Below are 21,248 nucleotides of genomic sequence, written 5' to 3'. Positions count from 1 at the left end.
AAAATTCAAATGTTGAGAAAAGAAAAATGGTTGATTAATACAATCTTGTATGGTCTCACTAGAATTTGGTTTTTTGAAAAAACTAACAAAGTTGGAGAGTGCGAATAGTCGATAGAATATAATTGTAATCAGTTCGGCAAGAGCTCGCGCGACTCACATGGTGGGAGAGCGTACAATGGCGCCCGTATGGAAGTCCGGGAACACCTCTCCTTTTAACCTGATATGAGATATGAGTATAAATATGGTTAATATCAAGTTCCGTGGCCGTTGTGGCTCTGTTGTTGTTGTAGCCTTAGAAAATATTTCTTAAATAATATTGAAGAATGCTGCCGTATTGATAGACCATTCCGTATAAACATCCGAGTACATTCCGGTTACGTATACTCTACTGTCGGGGAGTCTTAAAGGTTGAGGATATTATTTTAGTTAGTTGAGTTTTTCACTTTCCACCGAAGGAACTCATTGAATCTTACGTATACGTGCATGTTTTTGTTTATAAATAAATAACCATAGCTTTATTTTTTGTGAAAAAGTATAAATAAATAAAAATTTGTATTTTCGCTTGATGCTAGTCCTTAAGTGCTATCGCAAACATACATAACAACAAATTAAGTTTTGTACAAAAAGAATATTATAAAAAATATTTTACAAAAGTTTGGCAATTCCTGCTTTGCACGTTTTTATAATTTTATTTATTATAAATAAAATATGTCAAAGATTGTTGCTCCTTTAGAATCCTTCTTTGGCCGCTCGAAAGCGATATTTGTCATTGTTCCCTGCTAGGCAGGGCACTTGCACCAGGTTGAAGTAGATTGAGCCCATCAGTTGCGCCGCCGACGTGTTAGCACTTTTGAGACAGGAGTAAAGCATATCGTCGCATATGCAGTGAGATCTGTAGGTATAATAACGTTGTAGTATATATATATAGGATGGAGCGAAAAAAAAAATTTTTTTTTGCTTAGCCTGAGGGTAAAACTTGTAAATTATACAAAACAATTTTTTTTAAACATCTATAAAAGCATGTTGTCGTTTAAGACTTTTTGTAAAACTTCAATAATGACCAACAAGTAATTTTTTAAGTTAATAACTTTTAATTGGCCAGAAAGAGGACTCTCCACAGGTTCTAGAACACTTATCCAAATCTTTTTACGAAATAACAATTTACTTTAAAAGTGAGTGAGCCGCCTCTAGATGTTAAAAAAAAGTTTTTTTCCAAAAATTTTATTTTTTTATAATCTACAAATTTTACCCTCAGGCTAAGCAAAAATAAATTTTTTTTTTCGCTCCACCCTAATATAGATATAATTATATAGTATATGCATATAAAGTTAGATATATTTACATACGAATTTCATTTACATAAACTCACTTTGTATATAAGGAGTCATTCATCAGCTCGTATTTGTTTTGATAGGCACGTATTTTTACCGGGCACAGATCGTGCAGGCGACAGCATCGATCCATATCCATTTCAGTACCCAAATCACTGTAGGTTTCCGCAATGTCGCCGGTGCCACACCATTTTGTGCCTGTGGAATAATAATTTTTGTTTTACTTGTTGTACTCGCCAACGATCGCCACTTGCTCGAAATATTTAAAGTCTATCTCCAATTAAGGAGAGCGCGTACGAGTACGTCACGCTTGGACAGTATTTGATATGGCATGCATTAACCTTCATTAGTTGTTGTTATTCTTGTGCGTGTGTACAATAATTACTTACCCGGTATTATGCCGCTCAATAATGAAAATGGACTTTTCGGAAATATATTTGCCGCCAAATTGGCACCACCATTATTCGCGGGACTGTCGTTGCTCGCACTGACATCTATGGATTTGCCTCGATTGCGCGAAGCATATGTCAGCTTGTCGACACGCTCACATTGGTTCATTAGTTTCAGCATTTCCTCGAATGATATTCGAAGCGGCCGATTATATTTGGAAAGCCCTTCGAGTAAAGTTTTTCCATCGCTTTCATTGCTAGTTGGGGAGAATGAAAAACATACAAGATTAATTGTATAAATTTTCATATATACTTGTATGTAATGTTGAATATAATACGTATTTTCGTAATATATTCGGGTACATATAAATTCATATCAATTAAATAGAAGGGAAACTCATCCCGTCACTCGCCTTCATTATTTGGGGTGAATACTTGTATATAGACTGAACGAAAACTGGGTCGAAATATTTTCTAATATTTACATAGATACATTCTTCTGATATATCTAAATTCTGTATTTCTGGTTAAATTTTATAAAACGCCCGGTAAAAAATTTTTTTTAGAAAATTTGTTTAGCAACATAAAAGATAGTTTTAGTAGTCTTTTCCTAGAAAACTAAGACCAACGAGGTACATATTTGACTTTTATAAAAAAAGTAGTTAATATAAAATAACTGTCGTCACGCGATTTGATTCGCTAGTGAAAAAAAATAGTATAATATGTGTGAAAGCGTTTTGAAGTTGAGAACAAAAATAAATTACCTCTGATTTAGATAAACTTTGTATTTAACTAATATTATGACAAAAATATGTAAAAAGTAATTTCTATAACATGAAATGAAAATATTTCGTCTGCTGGAATAAAAACTTTGCCATTTTAAATTATGGTCTGAGTGATAATGGCGTATAATGTATGGTATTTGCTTCGCCCGTAACCTATTTTAAGGGGTTACATAGGTTTCGTCGAGCACAAAACGCCTTATTTTCAATAATTTTTTTTTCATATGAAAATGAAATATTTTATTCACACTTTATATTATTCCGAAGATACATATTTTATAAAGATTTTGTGAAATTTTCAAAGAAAAATATTCAAAACTCGGCCGTTACGACGTCATTTCCGGCAGTCCCTCGGAAAAAATGTGCTTCCTCGTTGACAGCAGAATTTCTGACAGCATCATCAAAAGTAAAAAAAAAAATACGTGCTTGAACTACTACCATTAACTAACTATTAGGACGGAGAAAAAACAAATAAAATTAAAATTGTATATTTGGTAGACGCTTTTACAAAAAATGCCAATTTTGGTGTAATTGAACAGTAAAAAACCTCCGCGGTAAGACCTTGTTAATTATATCTCAAAGACCTATGTAAAATTGCATTAAGATTGGTTGAGTAGTTCGTGAGAAATCTTGACAACCGACTTTGAAAACACAGTTTCGAGAAAAACGAGTTTAAAGTTTTAAGTGACTATATAGCTAACCTCGAGCGCGCAACTTTTCAAAACTGTATCTCCAAAATGATTATTGGTATCAACTTGAGAATTTAGTACAATATTCTAGAGATGTTATAGAATTAAATAAGACAATAAAAAAAATTTTTTTTTGAAGCCGTGAAACCCAAGTAACCCCTTAGTAAACCCTTAATGAAAGCAAGTAGCATTTAGTTCAATCTATGAGGTTTAAAAAAGTATCTGCCGAGTTTGTATTCAAGGGATGTAGTAAAGATTTGAACAATCACCGAGTAATTATAAAATCACATGACTTATATTACATATGTAAAATAATTTTCTATTGAAACGGTAAAATAAAAAAGAAATATGGATGCTAAATTTCACTAACTTAAAAATTGATTTGTTTATGCACAGTTTATTTATCCATCGGTATTTTTAAAACAATACTTGTATATATGATATGATATTACAAAAACAAACCTCCAAAATTAAAAAAAAAAAAATACTATATTATATATTAGTAAAAAATTATTAAAACTCACTAAATTTCAATTAGTTCGCAACCCAACAACAGCTTCTCTGGTCCCAACTCGGTCACGGCAATGGTAGAGTCATGATAGTAGATCATTATTAACGAGTCATTCGTAAGCCGCTTTCCACTAAAAATAGATAATGTAAAAATAATTAAATTCTTAATAAAGTCATGTTATAAATACCAACATTAAAAAAGAAATAATAAATTGTTATTGCGAGCTCTTATCTGTGTATGAATTAATAGTTATTGAAAGAAAATGAGAATTCTCGTTACATACATAAGTTACATGGTATTGTAATAAATTAAACTGCGATTTAGTTGATATTATAATAGAAACTATTTATAAATTATTCTAAAGATTAATCACTATACACATTAGCGTAGGTCAAAAAAATCGAAGTTTTTTTTGCTTAGTACTCTGAAAAATTGGTTGAGAAAGCTTTAGAGCTCTTAATTGTAACGGCAAATTTTAAATTGAATTTTATAACTCAATGAAAAAACAGGTGTCGATTTGCAAAGCTCATAGCCTTGAAGGAAATTTACTACTCTTCAAAAATGGTCTGTATAATTGTTCGATTAAGTTAACCATTAAAGAGCTATTTATCGTCAAACATCATAAAACAAAAATAAAAAACAAAAAAAGGTACAATTTTTGTAAAGCAGTAAATTTCCTACAGGTCTATAAACTTAGCAGCCTAAGGTTATTATTTTTGCATTGAAATATGAAATTACAAAAAAAAAAAAATTTCCTTAAAATAGGGAAACTTCAACCCTTAAACTCTTTTAAACGGTTAGGTTTACGTAATAGACCTTTTTCGAAGAGCATTCAATTTTCTACAAAATCTATAAAACTAAATACTTTTTCAATTAGTTGGAAGCGGGATAGGAGTTTTTCTATCTAATAATAAGAAAACTTTAGAAAACTGTTAGGCAGAGGACCTACCTGTTACAATTAAGAGAGACTTTTTTAGAGGCGTCTATCAATCTATTTTCAGAGTACCAACAGAAAAAAAACATTAGTAATACACACACAATATGAATTGAAAAGGTTTTCAACTAAAATTTTTAGGAAGATTTATTTAGTTTTGAGCTTACATAATTTATCGGCTATTTTCGAGAACTATTTTCTTCAACTTTACGTGGCCAGTGTAAAGTTAGTTACATGAGTCCAAATGTCTCGCTAACATTCCATTTTATTTTATTTTTTTGAACAATCGCGTGTCGGTATAAACAAAACGCCAAATAATGGCATGCAATTTGACACAATGCCACACCCTGTATGTTAGGATAGAGAGCATGTGATAAATGCTAAAAATGCTACATTTGAATGCTCCGCTCAATGATACTTGCCCTTTGTTATATGGGTTATTACTCGCTTTCATTAGGTGAAAATATTAAACTTTTTATCTTTACCATTCTATCTAATTGTCTAAATTGTGAGTTGTTAATTACTACAAAGGCAATTTTCACTTGTTTCATGCAAGCACTCACCTGTACGTTTTCATCTGTCGCAAATTGCGACTCTCGAAGTATTGCTGCGTGAATGAGGCGAATGAGGGAAAGCCTTGGAAGCTTTGTGGCAGGCTGAAGTTGATTGTTGGCTTGGTTGCGACATTCCCTATAAGTCCACAAATCGCACATAACAGGAGACAAGACAATTGCAAATTGCTTTTCGCGGCGAATTTCACCATTTTTCCGAGTTAAAACTATTTTTGTTTTTAAGAAAAAAGTAACAATCACTTAATGAAGGTGCAGCGGTGCTTTAGACACGTTGTTGCGTTTTGCAGCGGTTACAATGGAATAAGCATTGCATTCAAATTGCTCAACACATTTCTATTCAGTTTTAGTTCGAATTCGCACTTATGCATTCGCTTGTTTGTTTGTATTTTTGTATATTTTTTCCGAAATTAAAACAATCGCCGAGTTAGTTGCGTGCACTCTAGTTGATAACGTTTGTGAATAATAACGAATTAACGTTTCAATGTAAATTGGTTAGTGAAAAACCATTACAACATCATTTTATTGAATAGAGCCGCACTTGTAAGTATTGTGCAATACAGGTGTAAGTTTTAAGACTGAAGCCTTTCGCTGAACAGCAGGCATCAAGGATTTCATATTATATTTCGGAGCGCTTGTACATACATACACGCACACATGCGCACATATGCTGTCCTATTTGTGCAAAAAGGCTCGCGTGAACATGAAAATAATCACTCGAGTGTATATGTGACCATGAATATTTTATAGTGGGGCATTTGGCAGGTGACAGATGTTCTAAATTCCCAACTGACACATAAATATTTTACAATATACATACTCTCACTATGACATTTTTACGCGACTGCCTATTTGCCTTGTGCTCGAATGCAACAAACCAAGCAAAATAATCGTTTAACTATAGGTCGGAGACTAAGTCGAGCATCAACTATTATAGTATTTCCCCCTTAATTACACCTCGACCATTGCATATTTATGGTTCAATAAATCAAGGAATCTATTAACCCATATTCGTTAGTGGATTATATGTACTAGCTCTGTATGTTATAACTAACTTTGATAGACCGATTTGAAAACTTAGAATGTTTCTATTTCGGCTACCAGGATCCAATTGGATTGTTACTGTTTTTATTTCTTTAATATTCTTCAGATGAAAGATACACAAAATTTATAATTATACCCTGAACAGGGTATTAAGTTTGTCACGATGTTTATAACACCCAGAAGAAAACGGCGGATATACTTATACATAAATATTCAGCATGATGAGCTGAGTTATTTAGCCATGTCCGTCTGTCTGTATATATACGAACTAGTCCGTCATTTTTTGAGCTATCGGTCTGAAATTTTACTCCTGTCCTTTTCTCGCTAAGTAGCTGCTAATTTGTCGGAATGACCGATATTGGACCACTATAGCATATAGCTGACATACAAACTGAACAATCAGAATCAAGGCTTGTATGAAAAACATTTTTATTTCACAAGGTATCTTCGAAAGTTGGATCGGATCATTATCTAAGTAAATAATAGAATATTCAAAGAAATTGTTCAGATTGGATCACTATAGCACATAGCTGCCATACTAATTGAACGATCGGAATCAAATTCTTGCTAGGAACCTTTGTATTTGTGAAGAGTGTTATTCGGTGCAATCGAAGTTAACGTTTTTCTTGTTTTCAAATATTATTGTTTCTTTTTAAACTGGCGGAGTAGTGTGACATTCTAATGTGTTTCTAAACACATTTATGGCTACACAATAAGTAAATATGTATATAAGTATGTATTCAAGGCAACTAATTATGCAATTTTAGCTCGGAGCACCCTTCAAGTCAATGCTACTATTTAGAAACCAGAAAACAAAGAGGAAGCGAGAAATATCGATAGATCTATCAAGCTAAAGTAAATAAAAAATAACAACTAAAATAAGCACAATAAATAATAAAACCGAAAGCAAAAGTTAAATGCGAGAAGCGAGTGTCAAAATTGATTAAATGAACTAGCGTGAAAATTTGTTCGTATGTAAAATAATGTAGTATATATATATTACACCAACGTGTGTTTCAGCATGAGCTGGATCATAGATCAAAAATAGGTATAATAGAGGATGTTACCGGTAACTTAATAATTTGTGTCGTGATAACTCAGTCGCTGGTACGAACTTTGTAATTACGGAAGACATACTTATACGGGCAATCAATCCCTAAACTACATGTGTACACATTTCGGATTCGAAAGGGTCTCTCATGAAAGTGCGTAAGTACTTCGCAGGCGGTTTTGTGCTTTTGCTGTTGGTGGCTGCTTATACACTTGGATTCAAAAAACCATGAATAATAAAGTATTGCTAATAGCGGTCGACTTTCAGCAGACAATGGACAACGCCCGATAGTTGAAAATATTTTTCATAAATATTAGCTGTTTAGAGTTAGATGCAAGCAATGTATGAGAGGAAAAGCTCACTCAATGATATAATAGGTATAAGCGCTAATTATTTTTATACTATATATTATAATACTATTGGCGTCCACGTTTCTGATAACCATTTTATTTTTCGAGAATTCCTTCGCTTCCGAAATTACATGAATTTTTTTTAGAAGCAAAATGTTAACTTCGGCTGCACCAAAACTATAATGTTCTTCACATATGCAATTCTTATATCAAAAAAGGGTATACAAATATCTTTATCTTAATTTTGATTGGTCAGTTTGTATGACAGCTATGTATATCCTATAGTGGGCCGATATCGGCGAGTCCAGCAAATGAGCAGCTTCTTCGGGGAAAAAGTATGTAGTTAAAATTTTAGATCGATATTTCAAAATCTTGTGATCATTTATTTATATACTTTACTCGTATAGGGTCTCCGACATTTCCTTTCGGGTATGAAAAATTTCGTGGCAAACTTAATATACCCTGTTCTGGAAAACATTGTTTTCATGGTAGCGGTAACCCCACGGAAACCCAAAGCTATGAGCCTGTTGTAATTGCTGAGACCTGCAAAGCAGTGTCAAAATAGTCAAAGAAATCAAAAAAGTTTGTTTTCTCCATCAACACTTAACATTTCGTACTTTAGTTGATGAAAAAAACTAGTTGGATTAATAGTTAAAAGATCACAGATCGCCCAAAAACAGGCCGAAGTGGCGCACAAACTCGTTGGCGCTTATCACAGACCGCCGCCATAAATCAGAAAAAAAGTACATAAATGTGAAAACTTTCGGTGAGTCTACGTTTTTCGCCCAGTCACTGTGGAACTGCTCCATTGCTCTTAATACATATGTATGTATGTAAATACATACGGACATATGTTCGTCTGCCTGTACTTATGCATGTTTATTTATTTTGTTTGCTTAACTTCGTTACGCACACGTCTTTCTTCTGCATAGATTTTTCAAATTTTAAGCCTTCTATGCGTTTAGGTGTACATATTTCAATTTTCGTTTTTGTTGTGCATTTTTTACGTACATTGCGGTGAGGCGTTTGTTTTGGCGTTTATTTCATTTATTCAAACTCTTTTCACGTTGGCCCCTCACTAAACAACAGCCATCTACGCATAACAAGCGTCAACGCCGAGCCCAAAATGTCCAAAGTGAAAGTGCAGTAACTTGGCCCATGCGCACTGTACATGCCGAGCGCTGTCACCGCGATAATGCGCGCTTAGCGTTGATATCGTCGACGGTCACAATCATTTGGCAGTCGCGCAATACTGTTATTTCGCCAGTTGTGCGATTTGCAAATTGGCGAGGCTAACTAAACACACTTTGTACACACCCGTTAACACAATCAAATATTTTTTTGGTTTGCCTAAATGTACTCGCATTTGCGTATGCGCGGTGCGAAATCAGCAAATGTGTCACATTTCAGCAATAATTGCAGCATCACAATCTGTATAAAATGTGTGTTAATTGCCGCAAGCGCGTTTAACGAGAAAAGGCCCAAAAAATTTTGTGCGCGAATGAGTGAAGCTGTTGTGAAGCTGCCGCAGCAGACTGGGTCATTTGTGTAGTGTTAAGAGACGGACGTTAGATTTCACAGTCTGTCGGCTGCATTCAACTAAATACTCTTTGAAAACTTTAAAAAAGTAATTGTTATGAAAGTTTTACTGCGCTTACTAATGCATGTTTACATGATTGTTTTGTATGCACATACTTTTTGAGGGTTTATGATTATGTAAATAAGTAGTGGGATGATACAGCACTCTGCATTATGGTAAAAGCTATTAATGGTCGATTCACATACAGTTTTACGCGCTTTGCTTGACAATTCATACATTGAATAGAATGAACAGTTTGTTTTCAGTGTTTCCCTCTAATAAAAATGACAATTATTATTTCACAAAGCGTATATGAGTATTGGCCAATATTTTGCTTCGCATTGCTTTGCTTTGCCTCGATGAAGAAATACATTCATACAAAATCATACAAAAGCATACATCAAACTTAACTATCAAAGCAAATATTTGTTGTTTTTGAATAAGCCATATATCTTGGTACCGGATGATAGATTACTCATCAATTTCTAATAAGGTCCAAGGAACTGTCCATGGATCTGTACCGGAAAATTCCCTGTTTTCCATTGTACTTAAGACACTACGCCGATAGATGTTTTGCCAGAATCGGCCTCTTTGTGGTAGATCAACCGTTCTTTAAGTTCTCAGTTATCTTCGAAGGAAAATGCAGCTAATAAATAAATTTAATTTTTGACTCAACCTGTCACTCGAAACGTACCGAGTTGTACTAACGCACCTTTTTCATCACAATGGTATAAAATGTATTTGGAGGAGTAGAGAATGGAATGGAATATATATAGAGAAGCATACGTATTCAGTAATTTTCATTTTCTATTCATCTAAGTAAAGCTTTGGCTACACCTTTGGGTGTGTCACTATCATTGTGAATGTACGAACAAATATTTAAGTGTATCGTTCAAATAATGTGAATAAAATGTTTTGTTCGTTATATTATGCACCAAGCATGTCAAATGATGCGGCAACTGTAATGTGTGTAAAAAGTATTAATTGATTTTTTTTTACTTTTTCAAAGGGTTAGACCAATTTAAAATTTTTAATAAAATATTTGTGCACCCGTTTTTAGACATTGGAGGAGGTGTGAACGTAATTCTAAAAATAAATAAAACCTTATCATAAAATCGATTAGCGTTCTGGAGTCAGAGTAGAAGTATTGAGGCCCTCCTAATATGGATTAATACTAAGCTGCACATCTGAATTTGAAGGGAAACCTTGACCAAGAATTTAGCTCGTATCCAGCCAAATATAGATATAATATTGTACAATTGTAACTTTTCTAAATTGAATTTCTGTCTTGTGCATAAAGGATAGACTACATGATCGTAGTATATAAAAAACGTTGATTGTTTGATGATCAGAATTCAAAAAAGAAAGCCTTTGACGATCTTTGGTTTAAAAATTTGCACATTTTCATTTAAATTTACCAGAACATAAGAAACAGCATTCATTCATGCAAGTTATTATCGAACTAAAACAACGTTAGTTGAAAAAACACCCTTTATGAGCCAGTATATTTTTTTTTTATGAGCCATATATGCATATAAGTTTGTATAGCGATTTGTGAAACAAACAATAATTAAGCTTTCAAATTTGGCTTAACCCTTTTAACTTCAGTTAGACACACACAACAGCCAACTAACTAGTCTTACTATAAGCAAACGTATGTAACATATGTAAGTATGTAGCATAAGTTTTTAATCAAATGCCTTCTTTCTTGTCAGTGTACCAGGATCCATGCATTAGCTACAACAAAAGGCCGGCTGTCCGATCTGCTGATAGACAGACAGGTGTAATTGAAAATCCAGCCCACGACTGGTTCCAAGTGCCCAGCGGCATATTAACTATGCTCTATGTAGCATTTTTTTTAATTACATAAATTGCAATGTTATTTTTTCTTATTCCACCTTATTTTGCTCGCATTTTAATTAATATGCGATACGCGTTTTAAAGCGAAACCAAACAGCAACCGATTTTGTACAAAAGCCAACGAAGTCCAACTTTAGCTTGAGTCGAACGACCGTTGGGGGTACAATGGAGGACAGATTTATAAGCTTTGAAGCATAAAAAAGTATGAAAATGAACAATTGTTGAGCTCTTGACCCAAAGTACGCAAGTGAACAAATATCTTAGTGATATGAATTACCCACGATATTTTCACATTAAAAAGATGCAATTAATTAAATTATTGCACAGCGCGAGTGAACGTTGCAAGCGGCTGATTTTCTTTGTTAGATTTCATTACCAACTTTCACAGTCGCTAATTGTCGATTTAATTTGCTCTAAATTTTTTTCGCGCTAATCAAAGAGTTGCTTTGTTAAAAGAAGTCGAAGGTAAGGCGCAGCCGCAGCATGCAACCACAGCAAAACGAGCAACTAAACTACATACATACATATACATATGTGTGTGTATGAATGTTGGTTGCAGTATTTGTGTAATGTTTTGGATCGCTGTGAGCTAGAGTTGTCATGCAACTTTTGCAAATTTAAAGAAACAACTGATACTATTTATTGTTGGTGTTGTTAATGCGGCTGATGGTGCTCCATCGTCTGCAGTTTCGCAAACTCAGCTCGAAAATCGGTCAATGCAGCGAGAGCATTCATGCGCTTACATCAAAACAAAGCGTCCCATAGACACGTGGGCATAGAAATAGTGACACTTTGAAAAATGCAAACTTTGAGTATGATGCAAAGGAAAAGAGTGAAGTACAGAGTTTTAATATCAGATATTTTGATGTTAAAACTATCGTTTGTAGTACCAGAAACCATCTTAAAACATTCACAAGAAATAGTAATATAATTATATTTTATTGTAATTTAAAGGAATATATCACAAGTAATTAAATTCAAAAACCTTGTAGAATCGATTACAAAATAATGAAACAATTTCTACCCTCAAGTTATAAAATTCTTGAAAGTAAAGAATGTTGCGCAAAAAAGGGCCCTATATTTTTGGTGATAAAACCTCAGGCCGAGTCGATTTTCTATACAAAGTTATAAAAGAAACGAAATATGGAACGCGATTAATCGAGAGAATAAATTTGATTGTCGAAAGACGTCTTAGTCACTGTACATCTAACTCCAGTAACTTAGTTATCTCTTTTAATAGAAGAAACGAAAAATCAAAGATTTTGATGTAGCTGTTTCCATAATTATGCGCACAATCGCACACAAGTATGTACAACTGTATGTGCAAATGGATAGATGCATTGTGAAAGACGCCGGTTTAAGCAGTAAGTCAACAACTGGCTGCAGCTGTAAGAAATCGCACTAAAAATATATTCACGCCAAACTACTTATAGGTGCTACAAAATCGTTTACAACAACAATAAACGAGATATGTTTATTGAATCGGTTAGCAACTGCAGTGCATGCTCCACGCAATTTCAGCCAGCCGCGGACACTAAATAGAATGATGACAATTCAATGAGATCACGCACAGTTTGTAATTATGTGCAACTATTACACGCGGCAGACGCAGCTGTTCGCCTTAAAAAAGTAAGCAACAAAATGCACTGATTAAATAGCACGCGCATGCGCAAAACTATGACAGGTTAAACGCAAAATAAAACCACAACAACACAAATTTGATAAGACCAATCAAAGTAAGTTTTTTGTGCAGATTTTCATTTTTATTTTTTTTTTTCAAATTTACACCATGCACCAATCGTTATAGATCACATACATATGTATATCACCAACCGTTTTAACCTTCGCTAACACCCTGAAGAAGAATAAATTTCACTAACGCGTCTCGTATTGTTTTGCCGTTTGCCGTTGGTCGAAACGTTTGCTAAAAGTCGCGCTACTGCACACAGCCATGCAATGTTAACAACTGATTTGAACCCGGCTCAAAGCGCTTGGCCGAAGTTGTTGGCGCCCATTCGCACGCTATAGGCACTTCATCACTCTCACTGATGGCTGTAAACGCTCTCTCGTCGCATCAGCACGAAACATGCATATACATATGTACAAATGTAGATGTGTATGTTTGAATGCACATTCGATGTTGGCCAACGGTCGCCTGTTATTGTGGTTGACCAAGTCTATACCGATTTTATACTTGTTTTTTTGCACCAAAAATAACTGATTAGCATGCATATACGCATGCATACATACATACACAAATATAATTATGCATATTGTGGTAACTTTTGAAATGGAGTTGTCATTGAATTTGAAATCAATTAAGCATAAAATTGACGTGGGATGGTTTTCGGTTCATGATAATGGTGTCTGTTGACTGTTTCTATGATATTGGATGTACATATGCACTATATATAATGTATTTGTAGATACAATGCTTTAACAAACATAATTATTATTATTTCGGTCCATTGCATACAATTTATGGATTCACAATTCCGACTAATGAATCATCGAAGAGAAAGAGTGTAAAAAAAGATGAAACTTTAGCCCTTCAGCCAAGCTCCTTCCATCTCATTATCAAAATAATATAATAGTCCATATATAATTATTCGGTTGCATCGAAGCTATAATATCCTTCACAAATACAAAGGTTCCTTACAAGAACTTGATCTCGATCGTTCAGTTAATATGGCAGCTATATGCTATAGTCATCCGATCTGAATAATTTCTTCGGAGATTACATTGTTGCCTTAAATAATTTCGTGAAGATACCTCGTCAAATGAAAGAGTTTTTCATACAAGCATTTGATTCCGATCGTTCAGTTTGTATGGTAGCTATATGCTGTTATATGTTGTTCTAATTTTTATTGAGTCGTGAGAATCAGGAGTCATCCCTGGTATATATTTTATAAAGCCGTTATCAAAGTTACATGAAACAAGGCATGTGGGTCGAATGAACGGACAACATGCAGCCTCACCTTCAATAAGATACTTGAAGTAATAGAACAGTAAGCAAAAGAGATTTATCCGTTCTATAGAGTATTACATTTTTTCAAAAATCTTAAGTAACAAAAAATGTGTTTTCGAGATACCCGGTTCAATGCGAAATAAATATTTCTCTGAATGCCAAAGTATGATTCGTTTGAATTTGTTTGGTTTCAGTTCAAATCTTCTGAGTCATTCATATTGATGGAAAAGTTTTGCAATACAAAATGTCTTATTCATAAAGAGCTAAAGTCAGCTTACGACAGTTTATAACAGTTCAATGTACTACAACTAATAGTTGATTATAACTTGTTAAGGTCTTGAAAGCTTTGCATTTGCATTTCAACTAATCTACAAAGTCGTTAACGCATATTAAGTACGAGTATGAGAAAAGCCGACAACACAATTAATGGTCATATGTGGGAAGCAGCTTTGTGATTCACACAATTTATAGTGAATGTTAAATTCTTTTAGAGTTATTGCAATATGATTCGATTAAACCACAATAAGATGTTGAAGCTATTCAGTAGAACTTGAGCTCATTTCAGTAAGATTATAACGGTGGAACGTTGATTCTGGATAAAGTTGTTTTACCATAACATAAGCGGTGATCATGCAGAAAGATATAGAAAATAATCTGAAGAAATATATAGCAAAAAAATTTAATATCTCACTAAATGGAAGTTACTAAAAGTAATTCTTCTAATCATTTTAATAATCAAATACTCAAATATTACTAAGGATTATACTATTGTTTATATTTTAATGAATACTGAATACTGATCGTCAACCGTTCTTTGCTATTGTTATCAGTCTATATATGAGGATAGTACTAAGATTTGTATGCTCTGAATACTCCGTCCCATCAAAATTTTTACTTTAAAGTTAATCGATTTTCTGCTAGTTACCAAATATTGATCGAAGGAAAATTAGAGCTAGCAGAAAATATAGACTAATTTCATTGATCAAGTCATGTTCATGTTCAGCATAACATTACCGAATTTTATTATCTCTCTTAAATCGGCCGGTGTAAGTGTTTTAAATTGAACCAGAGGGAAATATATATTGAAATAGGTACATAGGGTTTCTTAACACGCTTAATTTGATTTCAGTATATTTTTTGAGATATCTATTGCAATAAAATAAACTAAAAGAATTGAAAATGGTGACGTATTGGAAATATTATATACATACATATATCCAATCCATCAACAGCAGTCGTACGCTTGCATTTAATGATCCATTCTCCTATATATCTACACTGTGGCATACATACATATGTATATATATGTATGTAGTAATGCTATTTTATGATGTCGACTGTACTGAAAACTTTGTTGTGGTGGTTTTAATGGTGGATCGTTATTTTCATTAATGAAAAGTGACAGTGAAACATAATAAAATGTGTTAATAATGTGTGTGTGCTTCAGCCACCAAACGAAAACGGTCAACAAGCAACGCTAGCTGTTCAGCGCCAGTGACGACCGTTAAACGGAAGCGGATGGTTGATAAAATCTCATGAGCAGTAAAAATAGTAAAACAAGACCAACACTATATATATTAAAAAAAAAATGGCCAAAAGCAGAAGATGAAGAAGAAAACTTTGCTCATATGAGGTTTGACGGCTTGATGAAAATATATGCCTGTAAAAAACACATTTAGGAAAAAAACAGATAGCAACACTTGAATTTTTGAGAAGCAATCTTTAGAGCATTCTACTAAAATTAGTGAAAAAATTCGTAAAATTCAAAATAGGGAAATGGAAAAAAATATCTTCGTTTAAATTTAAAATCTTTATGTATAGTATATTTGAATTAATTTTTACGTTTATCTTGAAATCACTAGACACCAGTGCGTGGAAAACTGTCGACTGGATACTTGTTTGCGTTTGATTGGTAGCCCATAATCATGTGCAACGCATATTTTTTGATATTGGTTACTTAGAGGCCGCTATACTCGCATAGTAGCCTAACATAATAGGGGTGTTAATTTAAGTGTTAGAATACAAATATATTATTACAAAATGTAATCTGATTTTTATTTAGATATTTAGGTATATTAACATATTACTTTAACGATAGCCTAATATTATTTCGAAACCATTATGAACACAATTGAGATGAGATCAATATAATTACAAATTTTGTTGATGTATTAAAATTACTTGTAGAAAAAGCGTATATTCCTCACTTATCTACACTAAATGGTTATAGCTTCATTGTCTATCCTAAAGGTACTTTGTATATTGTACTTGCTTGAAACCGCAAGCGTACTCGGTTTAGCATAAAAACTTAAATGTTTAATCTGAATATGTAATTTTTTAAGCGTACATATTATGAAATGATTGAAACAACCCGTTAAACTATTATTATATATATATTTTTCTGTCAAAAGCTCTCGGTTGCTAGACGAAACTGTCGTTATCTCAATTCCTATAATTCTTACTAGCATCGTCTAAAATTTGTATGCCTATAATATTCATATCAATTAATCTGAATCTGTCGCTTCTTCTTCTGTTTCCGATTCCAGGTCCGGTTCTATGTCCAACGTCAGTTTTGATTCTTGTTCCGATTGCCATTTCCATACCTGAACCCCTTCCGCGCCAGTAAAATATATATGTTGAAGGAACCTTATGCTCCAAATGTCAACATTGTGTTTGCACGAAGTCTCCGAATGATATTTAGCTGCTAAAGTTATCAAAAATTTCTGGAATTTTTTATTAGGAGGATACAAACGGGTTAAGCCTCCGTAAACACGGGCGGATAATGGTTGCATTTGTTCAAGTGCACGATCAGCTAGAAATCAATACAGTATCGAATGCACAATATGTTGTAATATTCAAATTTTTTCATACTTTTAATTATAGTATTCCAGCATAGTACATACATGTTTCAATTCTGTTTAGGAACCACGGTTCCATTTTAACTTTTTGGATAATATTCCGTTCTGCATTGGTTTTCTCTAAATATGCTTCCAAAACACGTAAATCGTCGATTTCCTTCTTAGAAGAGCCCATCCCTTCTTTTGTGATCAATATACACTTTGAAATGCATCGCTTGCAATGCTAAATGGAAAAATATTTAAAAAATAATATACTCGTATACAATATTAAAAGAAGAAGTAAACATCTTAACTCACCTGATAATGTTTGCCTGCTTGATAAATACGCGCTAATTCGAAATAATTTTTTGCTGTGAATAAGTTCTTGTCGTCGTGGATATCCACACATAAGTTCACAACCTCAATTTGTATTTTAACGAGCATGCCAAATTCTAAATAACTAGTCTTGTGAAACCTTTCATATTTATCGGTTGAAATTTGATGTTTTATCAATAAATGTAATCGAAAGGTTGATGCAAGCAATAAGTTTTTTAATGGCAACATCTTTGTCATCACTCGGAGCGCGTTTTGGATGAGTTTAAGGGATCTATGTTTTCGAACATAGCACGCATTAGCGAATGCTGTGTCCGTCAAACTAATAAGGAAACTCTCATCGCACAGTTTTCGGTGTCTAATCTTACAGACCTCATCGTAAATATTAACGGCGTGTTGAGATTTATCAAAAAGGAGTAGAAAGTACGCATAATCGAACAATACGTCAGCATATATTAAATGATTACGCCCAAACACAGTACTAAAATGGAAATGGCAGACAAGTCTTTTTTATTGGTTGAAAGCCTAATATAATAAGTAAGGAAGTTCTTCGTTCGAGTGTAATCGAAGACTCTATATTAAAAAATGTTGCGAAAGAATGCAACGGAAGCATGAAAGGATTACAATCAAATTTTATGTATTATTAATTTATACTATAGGTGGTTTTACTCCGTATCCGAGATATTAAGTTAGAGATATTAATTAGTATTGACCCGATTTAATCAATTTTCGGCATTACAACATCCTATTACTCGAAAAGTATTATATTTGTCGTGTGCAAATTTGGTTGATATAACTTGAATAGTTTGGGAGACATACATTAAACCTATTAGAGGCGGATCTACGGCCATTTACGATTAACAACGTTTTGTGGGCGCGTAAGTGATTCGATTACGCTCATCTACAATACTTATAATGCCATGGAACATACTTGTATATACTAAGTGTCGTCAAGTTATCTAATTTTTACTCAAGCTTCAGTTCTCACGAATTTTAACTCGTCTTGTCATTCTGATCATTTATATACAAGTACATGTATATAACTATGTCTAATCTATGCTCTTATTATTTCCTTTTTTATGAAAAATTGACATATACAAAACGATATTCTTCGAAAGTAAGCCATGCGGATTCATACGTCACCTTAACCATATATAGTACACATTTCGAAATGTTATTTCGCTTATGGCACAATTTGTGACTTTAATAATCCAACATGCTATTATTATCATTATTATTAAACTTACGCTGCCATAGAGATTGCCTGCTGTATCATTAGATTAGCCAGTCCGAATTTACGTTTGGCCATACACGCTTTTGCTGTAACTCGTAGTGCATCCACCAAAATCCTGGAATTACAGTAAGAAAATTTTTTTTGGAACGACTACTATGAAAATCATACCTTGTCGGCATTGACTCGCTTATATATTGCATAATAACGGCGCTGCATCTATAGGCTTCTTCGATTTTATGTTGCACTAAATGAAACGCCGTCGAACGTGTATATATTTCTACAGCTAAATATTCTGGTACGTTTTCAAAATCTATTGTATGAAGCAATCTCGAAATTTCTGTTATTGTATTTCTACCAGCCTTAAACTCCCATATAAGTGTTTCGCAATGGAGTCGTCTGTGATGAAGTTACAGTGAAATTAATGAAATCCGTTTATAATTTTCCATCCACTCATTACCTTTGCAAGCAATCTACGAGTTGCGTCGTCGTTAATTCATTATCTCCCTGTAGACGAATTTTCGCCTCCACAACTGTTAAAATTTGTATACTTTCCAGTATCCAACCGGCGTCAGAAAGAAAAGAACCAAGCCTTAATCCGAAGTTGATAAGATCCGGATATTGACCTACCGGTTTTTTCCAGTGTAAAACGAAACTGTCTGTCAATTTTTTTACGTAAGCTGGGTTTCTCTCCTCTACTAAGCCCATACACATAAGGAGCTTACTCGTTGTGTTCTCATGCCACAGTAAGCCGTCCAGTATAAAGGGATTCGAAAGTGGCTTCAACACTAATCCCTTGAATCGGTCCACTCTGGCCATCTGAAATATTATGTACACATCAAAAAAAAGTATCCATATACAGTATTTATATTCTCATAACATGTTAAATTTCTTCGCATTGTCTTATTAATTACATTTTTTTAAATGTTCGATATAATACTAAGAACATTTAAAACTAAAACCTAAATTAGTTTAGTTTTTAGTTAGTGGAAAAGGTTTACCAGAGGATTGGAATTCATTACACTATGTATGAGTGTATATATATATAAATAACTCACACACTTACCGACATATTCTGCATAAGGTTTGTGAGGAAAAAATATAATAAAATTATTTACCGATATATGCGGTAGTGAACCGGAAGTTCGAAAATCATTACATTAGGTATATGGGGGTTAAGGGAAGTATTCATACGATTTAAACCATTTTTGAAAAAAGGCATACTATTATCAGAAAAAGATTTTTACCTAATTTTTATATTATGTCTCACATATCGATCGACATTTTAGATAAAAATATAAATTGGAACTAGGGTCCCATATTCGGTATCCCAGGGCTTGAACAGTTTTCGTCTGTTTTTGTCATAAGGTGACACGCTATTCGTGCAAAGTTTTATTCTAATACATTCATTGCAGAAAAGTGAAAGAATCTGATGGAATTTAAAATTGTGTTATATGGAAAGCGGGTGTGGTTGTCATCCGATTTCGATTCGCACGTTGTCATCCGATTTCGATTCGCACGGTAACATAAGAAAGCTAAGATAATTCTTTATACCGAATTTGTTCGAAATTGGTCGAGTAGAACATGAAGTATGTGATTTCATCGGCTCCTATATAACCCTCTTGTACCACGTCTGGTGTAAAATTGTATGTCTCTGCCGCATTTAGTTATTAATTTATCGCAGTTTTAGCAGTTTTTAACAAAAATGTTATATGGGGAGTGGACGGGGTTATAATCCGATGTGTGATTGTATCTACCAAGATTTGTACGAATATTAAAGGTTGGCTATGCGAGAGAAATGTACAAATCAGTTATACTTATATAAATTACTATAAATGTTAACGATTTTAAATTTTATGCAATAAATTTGATCATGCATCATCTTTTGTCGCTACAGCTCCTTCTGAGCATTGACGTATAGTCCAATAAATTGTTTTTCCATACATCTAACGATCTAACTTTCTTTACACTTGTCGTTTATTTAAAAGCAATTCGATCATTAGAAATGGGAAAAATAAATTTTAATCTTTATAGCATATGCTTAGGGGAGGATAGCACTATAGTGGTTTTCGCGTACATACAACTGTATTTGTAGAAAATATACTTACATGCAGTAAAATATCAGCAACAAGTGTTACTGGCATGAATTCTAACTGCCGCATTGTCAACTGCGAGGGCGGGATAATTTTAAAATTATTTGGTAATTGTTCATAGTTTCTGCCTATCAGAGCTTCTGGTTTCAGACCATCTAGAAAACTATTAATACATTGTTTGTACAATGTAGGAGTCGTCCTAAAGGTCCGCGGTGCCATTATTAGTAAAAATTAAAACTATTCACTTCACTTGTCACAAAAACAGTTCACAGATATGCACAGTTCTGTTTGCATTCAACTTTTTTAAGACTGAAATCAATAAAATTTTGTGGTCAAATGCTTAAGCTACGTTCTTCAGCTTTTAATTATATGGCACGATACAATTGTTTATTATTGTCAAAAATATTAACCTAAGTCGAGAATATCAACACAATTTACACCCCATCAAAACACTAAAACCAACTTTGAAGACTGTGTGTCTGATGTAAACAAACATCGGAAGACTACTGAAAGGGGTTGCTTTTCCGTGAAGAGCCTACAGGTGTTGCCATATAATGTGACCGCACATAAATATATGCTACAGACATACGTACACGTAGCCTTGCCACCTTATCATAGACCGATTGTTTGATTGAATTTTAGTGTATGGCACTTATTATAGGTAAAACTCAATATTAATTTGTATTTAATTATTAAT

The 21,248-nt window shown here is 33.5% G+C and overlaps 2 protein-coding genes across 6 annotated transcripts; both read right to left on the bottom strand.

Moving 5' to 3' along the window:
- Nucleotides 1-486: 486 nt before the first annotated feature.
- Nucleotides 487-13,074, bottom strand: LOC106627004 (uncharacterized). Of its 5 annotated transcripts, none has more exons than XM_036365513.2 (6): nt 12,906-13,074; nt 5,200-5,647; nt 3,716-3,832; nt 1,721-1,977; nt 1,370-1,529; nt 487-892 (listed from the first exon to the last, which is right to left on the bottom strand). In XM_036365513.2, the coding sequence occupies exons 2-6, from the start codon at nt 5,397-5,399 to the stop codon at nt 730-732; spliced, it is 897 nt and encodes a 298-aa protein (XP_036221406.2). In that variant the 5' UTR covers nt 5,400-5,647; nt 12,906-13,074; the 3' UTR covers nt 487-729. The 5 variants fall into 5 exon arrangements, with proteins under 5 accessions (XP_036221406.2, XP_036221409.2, XP_036221407.2 ...); XM_036365516.2 differs by having other exon boundaries at nt 5,200-5,414; XM_036365514.2 differs by having other exon boundaries at nt 5,200-5,645; nt 12,923-13,074.
- Nucleotides 13,075-16,431: 3,357 nt separating this feature from the next.
- On the bottom strand, nt 16,432-19,299 carry Pat1 (Protein interacting with APP tail-1). Its single transcript, XM_014246947.3, has 6 exons — nt 18,919-19,299; nt 18,630-18,857; nt 18,475-18,576; nt 17,213-17,708; nt 16,961-17,138; nt 16,432-16,869 (listed from the first exon to the last, which is right to left on the bottom strand). Exons 1-6 carry the CDS (start codon nt 19,275-19,277, stop codon nt 16,562-16,564), a joined length of 1,671 nt encoding a protein of 556 aa, XP_014102422.2. The 5' UTR covers nt 19,278-19,299; the 3' UTR covers nt 16,432-16,561.
- Between the last annotated feature and the right edge of the window lie 1,949 nt (nt 19,300-21,248).

This window comes from Bactrocera oleae, chromosome 5 (assembly GCF_042242935.1).
Source record: "Bactrocera oleae isolate idBacOlea1 chromosome 5, idBacOlea1, whole genome shotgun sequence".
In the NCBI taxonomy this organism is placed as follows: Eukaryota; Metazoa; Arthropoda; class Insecta; order Diptera; family Tephritidae; genus Bactrocera; species Bactrocera oleae.
Note: the sequence above shows the minus strand (reverse complement) of the source record. Positions and strands in the feature narration are given on the sequence as shown.

Coding starts and splice junctions, on each gene's coding strand:
- LOC106627004 (XM_036365513.2), bottom strand. CDS start 5,399: ATGGTGAAATTCGCCGCGAAAAGCAATTTGCAATTGTCTTGTCTCCTG. Junction 3,833..5,199: donor CGACAGATGAAAACGTACAG/GTGAGTGCTTGC, acceptor ATCTATTTTTAG/TGGAAAGCGGCTTACGAATG. Junction 1,530..1,720: donor ATTGAGCGGCATAATACCGG/GTAAGTAATTAT, acceptor ATTATTCCACAG/GCACAAAATGGTGTGGCACC.
- Pat1 (XM_014246947.3), bottom strand. CDS start 19,277: ATGGCCAGAGTGGACCGATTCAAGGGATTAGTGTTGAAGCCACTTTCG. Junction 17,139..17,212: donor AAGCAGGCAAACATTATCAG/GTGAGTTAAGAT, acceptor TTTTCCATTTAG/CATTGCAAGCGATGCATTTC. Junction 16,870..16,960: donor CCTAAACAGAATTGAAACAT/GTATGTACTATG, acceptor ATTGATTTCTAG/CTGATCGTGCACTTGAACAA.